Source organism: Oryx dammah, unplaced genomic scaffold (genome assembly GCF_014754425.2).
Source record: "Oryx dammah isolate SB20612 unplaced genomic scaffold, SCBI_Odam_1.1 HiC_scaffold_14, whole genome shotgun sequence".
In the NCBI taxonomy this organism is placed as follows: domain Eukaryota; kingdom Metazoa; phylum Chordata; class Mammalia; order Artiodactyla; family Bovidae; genus Oryx; species Oryx dammah.
This window is the reverse complement of record NW_024070198.1, coordinates 48,664,558-48,675,962: the sequence shown is the minus strand read 5'-3', so window position 1 is coordinate 48,675,962 and position 11,405 is coordinate 48,664,558. Positions and strand designations below refer to the sequence as shown.

At 53.3% G+C, this 11,405-nt stretch overlaps 1 protein-coding gene across 1 annotated transcript in view; it reads left to right on the top strand.

Moving 5' to 3' along the window:
- TCERG1L (transcription elongation regulator 1 like) overlaps positions 1-11,405 on the top strand; it is a 201,501-nt gene that overhangs the window by 180,716 nt on the left and 9,380 nt on the right. The window contains exon 10 of the mRNA XM_040254814.1: positions 9,655-9,744. Within this exon, the coding sequence (XP_040110748.1) occupies positions 9,655-9,744 (90 nt within the window). The remainder of the gene's footprint in view (positions 1-9,654; positions 9,745-11,405) is intronic.

Sequence of the window (11,405 nt, the reverse complement as noted above, 5' to 3'; positions counted from 1 at the left end):
TGTCTCTGTGTGTGTGTGCTGTGAGTGTGTACGCATGTGTATCTGTTTGGTGTGTACTCCCTACCGGCCCCACCACAGACCCCACGTGGCCGGTGTGCAGGGCTCCCCTGAGCCTTTCCCTCACTCCCTGCTGGGCCCTCACTGCCCCGTTCTCAGCCTCCTCACATCAACAGCAAAGACATGACCTCCTCCCCTGACTAAGGAGAGGAAGCCAGGAACATGGGCCAGAGTGCCAGGCTCTGGCCGCCCCGGCCTGCTGTTCCCATGCTGGAGAAGTGGGTCTGCCATCAAGTCCCAGGTGCCCCAGGAGGATGGAGCCGGCTGGGTTTAGAAGCCGTCACTGCCACCCGATGGGGCTGCTTGCTCCGTGGCCATCAGGCCAGCCTCAGGGTCCTGCGGGCTTGTGCCCAGTGTCACCACCAGTCTGGGCCTGAGCTGTCTCATTCGCCTGCCCTCCTTGCACTCTTGGCATGAGGTCTGTTTCCCGGGAGGCCCTCGGAGCCCTGCCTCCCTGGCTCCCTGGCTGACACGTGGTGCCTCATAGCCGATCTGTGTGCCTTCCTCGTTGCCAAGTCGTTGTGCTGGGTCCTGGAGGCAGGGGACTCTCTGATGCCTCACTGGGCTCCTCGAGCCTGGCTCCAGGCACTGGCTCCCAGAGGTGCTCAGTGACCTCCCGGGATTCCCTTCATGTCCAGGCCCTGGTCTTGCTGCATGTGCCCTGGGCTGGCCCAGCGCTGACCAGACAGTGGGCCTATGGAGCCTGGATGAGGGGGTATATCTCCTGGAGCAGCTGTTCTTTCTGTTTCCTTCTCCTCCACTCGTGTGGCCCCAAAGCATTTGCAGGATAAGACATCACTCACGATAAAGCAGGCTTCTCTCCCCACAAAGTCGCCAAGAAGAGGATTCTTCTCTGCAGACCACAGGGGCGGAAGCGCCTGAGTCTTGCCACCATGCCTCTTCTGATGGCAAGGACAGTGCAAAAGCAGTCACAATTCTGAGGTCTGAATGAACCCAGCCAGTCTGCCCCAGTGGAATTAACTGAGAATCCCCAGAGAAGTGATAGCACCGTGAGCATTTGAGAAATACATGCAGCATGCATCTCATCAATGTCTGGGTTCCCACCTCTTTGTTTTGGAAACCAAACACATCCAGCTTACCTGCACAGCATGATATTAAGCCACTTGGAGGGTGAGGACTGCTGGAGACCCCAGCCCGCCCTCCCGAGGACACCGAGTCTTCGTGGTCTCTGATGAACCCCAGAGCCCTCAGCTGAGCAACTTTACTAAGGGTGTGTTCAGTGCATTCTTGCCTCATTGAGCTGATTCCATCCAGCCTTGGTCTTTAGATATATTCACATATGAGAATCAGCAAAAATAACGTGGAAACGGGAGGTACCAGCCCCAGTACTCTGGGTTTTCCCAGGAGACAGAGACGGGGGTGAAGCTGAGACCCTCATCTTACAAGGATTTCAGAAGAAGCCCACATACCCCTCATGAATAGAGAAGACCAATCTGAATGTGCTGCTGATGTCATAAAGCAAGGCCCACGTTTACGACTCTTGACTTTATAAAGTATGTCGGCAGATTTTATGAGTTACTCATGCTCAAGAGGCTTTGATGGCTAAGCCCATCAGATTTCTAGTTGCTTAAAAATGAGGCTGAAAAAGGTCACCTTTTTCACAGACTGAGTGATTAATAAGATTTTTTATTGCATTTGTTCAATCCTTCAGCTCAGAGATTCATGTGCTTATAGAAAGAGGGAGCTAGGTATATGGATTTCCAGTAGTTTAAAAAGGGCATGGTTTGGGGTATGCCATAGGGATTTTGGCTTGGGGAAAGGCCTTCCATTTTGTGGGTTTGTAATATGTAAGTGGAAGGCTTTGTTTTTATATTCTTTCACTAGTATAAACCACAATAGAGCTCTCTTTAAACTTCAGTCTATAAAGGGCAGGATTAATTGAGTAGCAGCTGATTAATTTAACCCTGTCTATTTAGATAAATGCATTAGAGACATTTTATCGAGGGGCTCTTCCTTCAGCAAAATAGCCCTTGGGAAGTGGCTTTCCCAGAGGCCAGGAAAGAAAGACTGTTCCATAACCTTGACTCTTGATTCAGACACTGCTGGGTCCCTCTGCAGAGGAACCACGGCCAGCTTCGCAGCTGCGGCAGCCTTGGGGAGACTGACTGGCACAGTGGCCAGCCCTGCAGCCGAGACCCCTAGACTTTGGATCTGAGTCTGTGTTGGAAAGAGGAATTCACAGTCCGCACATTCGCCCTGGCTGAGCCACAGGGCTCTCTCTCTGCGCTAAGGAGTTGTTGGTGCAAAGGCAGCCTGATGAAGGAGAGGCTCTTCCCTGGTGCCCTCCTGCCACCGCAGCGGCCGTGCCTTCTCCCTTCTCCCAGGTGGGGGGCAGGAGCGCCTCCCCTGTGGCTGGCGTCTGGTGCCCCTTTGCCCAGATGTGTAGGTGGTGTTGCCTGAAGCTGTAGTGGCCGCTGGGCCAGGACGCTGGGGGAAGGGCTTGGTCCCCCTCATGTGCAGGTATACGTCCATGAGATGGCCCTGGAGGCTAAGTGCCTGAGTCGTGGCTCTGGAGTCCTGGAGACTGTCAGGAGCTTCTCCAAGAGACGTACCCTTGCTCCTTAGGAAGTTTATCTGCTTCGTGTTCCTATGGCAACTCTTCAAAGTCTCACCAGACACATGCCACTAATAAAATAAGATTGTGCCACGAAGGAGTGCATGCTCTTTATAGGAAAGACCCAAATTCAAAGAACAGAAATAGAAATCACCTGAAGTCCTAAGACACAATATTGCCATCGACGGATACCTTTCCTTCTAGACAATAGCAAAATCAAACAGTATATAGTGCAATACATATTATACAGTACAGTTATATAGTACAAGCAGGACTGAACCGTGGTTAAGCGTGGCTGAGCCAATTTTTTATTTTAATTGTCTGTTAACTCGGGCTGTGCTGGGCCGCCACTGCTGCCTGCAGGCTTTCTCTAGCTGCGGCGCGAGGCTCCTCGTCGTGGCGGCTCCTCTCGTGGCAGAGCACAGCTCTAGAGTGCCGTGGGCTCAGTAGTTGCGGTTTGAGGGCTCTAGAGCTCAGGCTGCATAGCTGTGGCACCGTGGAGCTTCGCTGTTCCTCGGCATGTGGCATCTTCCCTGACCAGGGATCAAACCCGTGTGCCCTGCATTGGCAGGCAGATTCTTAACCACTGGACCATCAGGGACGTCCCATTTGTTTTCAAAAGATAGGTAATTTGATAAGGTTCAACCTAATTTATACATTCGTATACTACTTTCTCCTTTGAAGCAGTTTTAAAATATTATTATAAACCTTTGGAAACGTTTTCGATGAGGATATAATTGTCAGTTCATTGTCCATTCAAAGCAGCCTCATTTTCATTCATTTAGCCTGCTGCCCAATTTTGCTAGTTTAAATAGTATTCCAATGACCGTACTGATGCATGAATGTTGGTTTATGTGTGTATGGGATTGCTTCCTGTGTGCCGTCAACATCTGACCTGTATTATCAAATTGTTTTGGAAAAAGTTGTTTTCACACAATGTATTCTCCCAGCAGTGTTTGAAAGTTCCTGAAAATTTGTTTTCTCAGCACGCTTCACCACCACTGAATAGTAAGAAGCATAGATATTTACTACTTATTATTTTTTGAATCTCACGGTTCCTTCTCTTTGATTTGTGTTTTCTCTCGGCATTTGTGCTGTGGTTCTTCTTTCCTGAATTAACTGCCACAGCTTTTGGTGATTCCACTCTGAAGATGTTACTGTGGTCACCTCTCTATTAGTGATTAGACAGTGGTCTAACGAGAAGATGACCTGAGGGGCCGGGCGCGTGGACCACCCACTCTAAGCTTAAGGTGGGGGTATAACTAGCCATGTGTGAAAACTAAGGTGAGATATTGTGGAATAACAGTGCAAGATTTTATTTACTGATCAAAATACACACACACACACACACACACTACAGAAAGTGGTGGAACACTCTGAGCACTGGGAGATGGGGTAGAAGTCAGCGCGCCCCAGAGTCTGTGAGGGGCACCCAACCCCTCTGTCATTCGGGATTCACCTGGGGGTCACCTGGCTCACGAGATTCTCCACATGCTGACCATTCCCTCTAAATTTAAGGTTGGAGCATCGCCAGGGGCAATACTGCACCAGGGAGGGGTGGGACCAGGAGGAAACCCTCCACTTCCTGCCCCACGATTGGATGAATCGCAGGTGGGTTCCAGCAGGTTCTACGTGGTGGCCCCCCGGGGGGGACCTCCTCTCTCCTGCATCACCCTCAGCCCTTCTCCTTCCCTGCATCGGTGGCCTGTATGCCTGGAATTCCCTCCCAAATGTCAAGACGACCCTGCTTTCCTGGCAGGCTGAGCCCAGAGCGCGGCCTGCTTTCTGCATCCTGAGCTCTGCCCGCCTCGAGCCTCCTTGAATTGTCAGGAACTCCAGAGCCAGAAATAGAAGACACAGCTGTGCGTTCCAGGAAATTGGATAAAGAGGGTAATGGTGTGAGTGCTAATTGCAAGGAACACGCCGTCTGTCATCCACAGAGTCGCAGGCAGCGAGGAGGACGGAGCAGAGGCCCAGAGGAAGGGAGGGCAGGCGGACGGGGCGCGTGTTCATACCCAGCCTTCAGGGTCAGGGCTGGGTTGAGGGGCAAGGGGTAGCCCTGCAGGGAGGGGAGGCGTGCAGTGCGCCGCTGACGGAGGCTGTGGTATTGGGACCAGGCTGGGGGCTGGAGGTGGAGAACCAGGAGGGCACCCCTGCCAGGCAGGCAGGCGGTAGCCCCTGACCCCTGATGGGGGTCGACCCTGTTCCACGATGTGGCAGCAGCAGTCTTAGCTTGGGGGCTGCGCCCCGGCCAGGGTCCACGCGGCTGCTCCTTCCCTGTGCCTGTTCTGAACGACAAGCTCTGGTGTCGGCGCTTGTAGAAATGGCAGGGAGTGCAGTTCAGACACTAAGGACGAGTCGGGCCGGGAGAGAGTCTGCCGGCAGGAGGCTGGGAGGAAGGAAGGGCCTGGCCACCAGCCCAGCCCAGGGGACCGCTGCCCGAGCTCTCCTGGTTCCCACACGATGGTGATACTCCAGGATGGGGTTCCAGGGGGAAGTCAAATAAAGCTGTGTGTGAGCACCAGCCAGAGCCCTGACCTGGCGGCGTGGGCCATGCCCACACGCAGCCGCACCAGGACGGAGCACCGAGCTTCGCCCGTGGCAGGGTGTCGCCCGGCGTCAGCACCCTGAGGTGTTCAGATGCTTCTGGGAATATGTTGCCGACTGTCAGGAGATGACACGAACATCACAGAACTCAGCCCAGGAGGGGAGACGGAACCACCCCAGACCCAGCCAGACTGCAGGGAAGGACTGACTTCCACAGGAGAGGGTCTCAAATGGGCTGAAGAATCCCACTATCCAGGACCAAACCACATGTAAAATGCCATAGTATCAAAGGAAGGTCTGTTACGCAGATGAGGGATGAAGCCCAAGGTGGAGGATGAAGGCCACGTTGGAGGCCAGAGGGGGCATTCGTCTCAGGGGCCTGCTGCGTTGGGACATCCCGACAGTGGTCTCAGGACTCCAGCCCCGGGACACCCATCCCAAATGACCCCATCCCTGAGGGGGGCTGGCCTGTGAACAGGATGGAGGCGTTCCCCTGTGGTGGTGTGGTAGAATGTTACGAAAGATGAGGCCTCATATATAGAGATGCTCCCACTGGTGTTGAGGAAGCTGCCCTGTTGCAGAAGGGGCCATGACAGGGAATTTGGGGACCCCTGGGAGCAGAGAATGGCTCCCCACTGGCCTCCAGCAAGAAAGGGGAGGCCTTGGCCCTGTCCCACAGAATGAGCCTACCAGGACGTGCCTGCAGAGGTGCAGGCCTGGGGAGGGTGGTCCTCCATCAGGAGTGAGTCTCACAGTTGAGGCAGCAACAGTCATCAGGGTCCTTTGGGAAGAGTCGGTCTGGTGGACAAGGCCGTGCCCCCCTGCAGGCACTGCCAGGCCCCGTTTCACACTTGACCGTCCAGCCTGCCGGTGGGCTCCAGCCTCGGTCTCGGCCGCGTGCCCAGGCTGCCCCCCCCCAGCACGGCCCCCTCCCCCTCACGTCAGAGCACGCGCTGGCACGGTGTTGGGTGACGTGACGACGTCTGTCTTTCCATCACAAGTTAGTCTTTGTGGAAAGGATTCTTCCGCCTCGTATGTTGTCCAGCTGCTCAGGCGTGTCTGACTAAACCCTGTCCGACTCTGTGACCCCACGGACTACAGCACCCCAGGCCTCCCTGTCCCTCGCCATCTCCCAGAGTTTGCCCAAGTTCGTGTCCTTTGAGTCGGTGATGCCATCCAACCATCTCATCCACCACTGTCCCCTTCTCCTCCTGTCCTCAGTCTTTCCCAGCATCAGGGGCTTTTCCAAAGAGTTGACTCCTCACATCAGGTGACCAAAGTATTGGAGCTTCAGCTTCAGCATCAGTCCTTCCAATGAATATTCAAGGTTGATTTCCTTTAGGAATGACTGGTTTGATCTTCTTGCCTTGTATACAGATTGTAATTTCCTTTGGAGCCAAGGATGATATCTTTTTTTTTTTTTTTTAGTTTAGTTTGTTATCCATCTAGAACTCCTAAAATTCTCATCACACTGGTGGAGTCAGTTATGTGACACCAGTTCTTAATAATCTCCTGCCTTTCGTACAGAGCTGGAACCTTGAAGACGTTTTCAGGGCTCTACGTGATGGACTGACCCTATCTGATTGGGCTGAATTGAAGTTGCCTATCACTTCTCTCCATGTCCACCCTAATGCTCACATGGTCAAGCACCAGCTCTGGCTGAACAGAGGGACCATTATTCTGCCCTGATGTTCTTCCAGAGTCGCCCCACCCCCTTCACCCCGCCATGACATGTCAACACTTTACCATGTCCTTAATCAATTGAGAAAGATCCCTGGGTGGAGCTTGGTTCACCCTGCCCATAAAAGAGCTCATGAGTTTTAAAAAGAATTTTTATTTTTATTATTGAATACAGAAAGTGTCAACTTAGAAAACCCTTATAATGTTCCAAGCAAGTGAAAGTTGCTCAGCCATGTCTGACTCTTTGCGACCCCATGGACTACACAGTCCATGGACTTCTCCAGACCAGAATCCTGGAGTGGGCAGCCTTTCCCGTCTCCAGGGGATCTTCCAAACCCAGGGATCAAACTCAGACCTCCTGCATTGCAGGAGGATTCTTTACCAGCTGAGCCACAAGAGAAGCCCATTCCAAGCAAAGGCCATGTCTATTGAAATAGTATCTCTACCAGCCATACTGTAACCTGCTCAGAAGTAGGAGCAGGTGGGCCTTTTTTGTGAAACCTGCCCATCAGCTTCTCCTCTCCTCTGCACTGAGTCCGTCCCCAGCCTGGGCCCCTGGGCACACATCACATCTGGCTCTTCCTGTTGCTCTCAGGACAAGCCCTTTGTTCCTGAGGAGGCCAGCGAGTGTCCCCACATCTGCTCAGGCTGTCTCTCCCGCTTCTTCCCAGCTCCGCACAGCCTCCTGCATCTCCCTGAGACCCCCACGTTCCCCCAGTTCCCCAAGCCTGGCCTCCCTGAACAGCCCATGCTGCACACCCTCCCAGGCCCCTCCACGGGCCAGGTCCCGACACCGTCCGCCCTGGAGACAGCTCCCCCTAGGCCAGTGGGGGTCCTTCTCTGTGTCCTTGGCTCCTGGGCACATCTTTGTGCACAGAAGGACACTCATGCCCCCGGGAGATCCTGAATTCACTTTCTGCTTCACCTCCTGCCAACCTCTCAAGGTCAGTGGCCTTGATTTATTTTCTCTGAACCCATAGCGCCCAGTAAGGGGCCTAAGACATACCCAATGTTTAGTCAGTGTTTTTAAGTGAGTAACTTATTTTTGGATGACTTAAAAGTTTCACTGCCCCATCAGTTGAGAATCTGGAAGTCACAACTTCCCAGCAGCAATGAACTGCTCACCTGGATCTCAGGTCCCAACACCTTCTCTGATAAGAGGGACCAGGGCTTCTCAGAGGATGCTGATTCTAGGGCCAACGCAGTAGAGATAGGAGAAGACGCTGGAGCATCTTCAAGGGCCCAGAAAACAGACCAGTGGGGATACGCTCCCGGACGCGGGAGGCAACCACAGCAGCCGACCTGGAGCAATCTGAGCACAAACCAGCGGCCAGATTAGATGCCAAGCCCAAGTGTGAAATAAATGTCCATGAGTTTATACTGACATGAACAGATGATTGAACTAGTAAGTAAATGTGGAAGAATGGATAAATACCCCATCCAGGAGTCCAAGGAGCTTGTACAGATTCTTCCAAATCAGGAAGTGGGTCAGGCCCCTCAAGTGGCGTCATTGACTCAATGGACACGAGTTTGAGCAAACTCTGGGAGATAGGGAAGGCCAGGGAAACCTGGAGTGCTGCAGTCCACGGGGTCACAAAGGGTCAGACACGACTGAGCAACTGAGCAACAACAGAACCGTCACACGAGAGACTGCACACGGAGCAGGTACACGGAGACGGCACACAGGCACACGGAGACTGCCCTCCAAAGAGGGCAACACGACTTAGGGCAGAAGAAGAAACGCAGGGAAGAGAGGCCTCGGCCAGGCGATCAAGGTCAGCACTGGCTGTGACGCGTCACATTCACCGTATGGACCTTGATAGGAAGCGCACGTTACTCTGGGGTCTTCCTCCCCAAACCCACAGATGCGTGTGCAACGTGGGTGACCGGGAGCCACCCCTGGAAGCAGGAGCCCCTCGAGGGCCCTCTCAGGGGAGGGCCGTCAGAGGTCCGGGAAAGCCGGAGCTGGGAGGACAGAAAGTGCAGCTGAGAAACAGTGGGACAAAACTCAGCAGAGGGGCAGCTCCTGGAACACCTCACTGGCTCCCCTCAGAGCTGCCAAGGTCATCCAGACCAAGGAGAGGGAGAAGCCGTATCACCCCTAAGAGCCCGAGGAGATGTGAGAGTACATGTGGTGTTTGTCCTGGGTGGGATCCCAGGACAGAAAAAACATTAGGCAAAGACTAAAGAAACCAAGTCAGGCGCAGATTCCTGTTAACAGCCGTGCGGTCCATCCAGCACGCCACTGTTGCGATGTTGGCGATACAGTGAACCGGGGGTGGGCTGGACGGCAAATTCACAGTATTCTTGCAAGTTTTGTGTAGATCCAAACTACTATAAAATAAGGCAGTTTGGTTGAAAAGTTACCTACCTGAAAAAGGTTTAAATGTTGATTAAAAATCAATTAAAATTGTGCCAAATTCTGACTAATTACAAGACGCTGCCCTTTGTTAAGGCCTGTGCCATCCTGAAAATTGTTACAAGTATAATTTCTCCTCTAAAGATATGATATTTGAGAATGTCTCAGACTCACAGATATAATCAGGGCTTTGGATCAGGGCACTTGGCCCTGGAAGATATCCAGGGAAGACATAGTGTCACGAGTCTAGAAATTAAATTTTCTTATGCTCGAAAAATTGATTTTCTTAAAAGTTTGACAAGTCAAACACTTTTAAACGCCGCTGTGTCCCCAAACCCGTGGTTCCTTAAGGCTGTTTCTCACCATCGGCCAGTTCATTGTGACTCAGGCTCAGCATTAGATGTTAAAAGCAACTCTATTGAATATCTTTCTTCAGGTGTCAGCGTTTTCCACCTGGGAGAAAGAATTACACAAAATCGTGTTTGATCCACGCTATCTCCTGCTGAACTCGGAGGAGCGGAAACAGGTAAGGTGGTGGGAGGCATGCTGACAGTCTCGAGAGACGAGGCTTTAAACCGATGCTCCGTCCAGAGGTTTCTGTGGACGAGCGGGTGCCTGGTGTCTTTGCAGTGTCTGTGGGGAAGCTGTGAGGTTGAGTGCTAGCCCGTGAGCTGTGAAGGGAAAGTGCCCTGGGTGCAGAGGGGGGTAACCCTTGTTCCTGCTCTTGGCGAAACGTCTGGCCAGGACCCCCAGAGACAATGCTCATATTTGAAGGTAAAAACTCAGTGTGGGGGCACATTAACCATATCCTAGACGACTGGATTAAAAAACTTAAGATCCAGTATAAGAACAGTGACATAGGAGAGGTCCAGGGAACATAGCAGCCGAAGTAACGAGTGGACGTTTCTAGAAAGCAGATCCCTAGTAAGGCAAGAATGGGCTGCAGGTAGCTGGCCTGGAGGTCATTTTAAATGGGTACTTGGTAGAAGTCCACCCTGGTGTGTTGACCAGTCCCATCAGGGAGCCAGAACCGCTTCCAGGATTAGACAGACAGACAGACGCAGTGTGGACTGGTGGGGAGGCCTGAGTTCTCACAGCCCCGCTGATGTCTGTGGCTCCCGGACCACACACACCCAAGAAGGGCCCTGAGAGAAGTTCCAGAAGGATTCCGGTTCTGCTTCTGCATCTCTGGTTCCATCCCAACCGCGCTTCTCCCCCCGACTTCCGAGTGCAGAGCGGATGTGTGTGCAACGTGGGTGACCGGGAGCCACCCCCGGAAGCAGAAGCTCCTCGAGGGCCCTCTCAGGGGAGGGCCGTCAGAAGCGTCCCTCTGATTTCAGACGGCGGGGTCCGGGAAAGCCGGAGCTGGGAGGACAGAAAGTGCGGCTTTGTTTTCAATTCTGTCATCAGCCCATGAAGTTCCCTTAGGGTGCAGACCAGGGGCTCAAGAGAAGGCACTCGGCCAGGGCCTTACTTGGAGTCTGGATGTTTTATATCTATTTTCCCCTCAGCTGAGGAAACCAGGTGACTTTAATCATTGGTAACATCACCCCCCTTTTGTTGCAGTATTAGAAATCAGAAAGCTCACTCTCCAACCATGACCACATATGGTGAGAAGCTCGTTTAATTTGGTGACAGGGTCACTTTAAGCCATAACTGATAACACTCAGCCCAGCTGCCAGGGGTGTCTCACTGACCTTCGAGGTCAACGCTATTGCCTTCAGTCCGTGGATGTTTTCAGAGGCCATCAGCCCCTTAAAGGAAGGTGGAGAAGTAAGACTCTCCTCCGCTGATGGCTTCATGTTTAGGCCCCGTCTCTCAGAAGGCAGGGCGCTCAGGGCCCGTTTGCTTGCTGGACAGACTGGGCTGCCGGGTGGAGTGAGGACCCCTGCCTGCCGTCTTGAGTCAGGAGGGTGGTCATGATACGAGGAGCACCCTCAGGAGCAGCCGGGCTGGCCTCCCACAGCCCCGGTCAGAGAGGCAGGCTCCAACAGAAGGGCTGGGGTGCCAGGAAGCACCGGGGGCAGACAGACCAGACTAGATGGACGGCCAGCTCACGCCGAGTCCACCCTTTGCGTGGAGCTCGCAGGCATCTTTGTGAAATCACCAGGGGACACGTCAGGCCCTCCGACGTTCACACTGCACACAGGAGGTGCTCATTCCGCAGTGTGGTCCCTGAGCCCCATG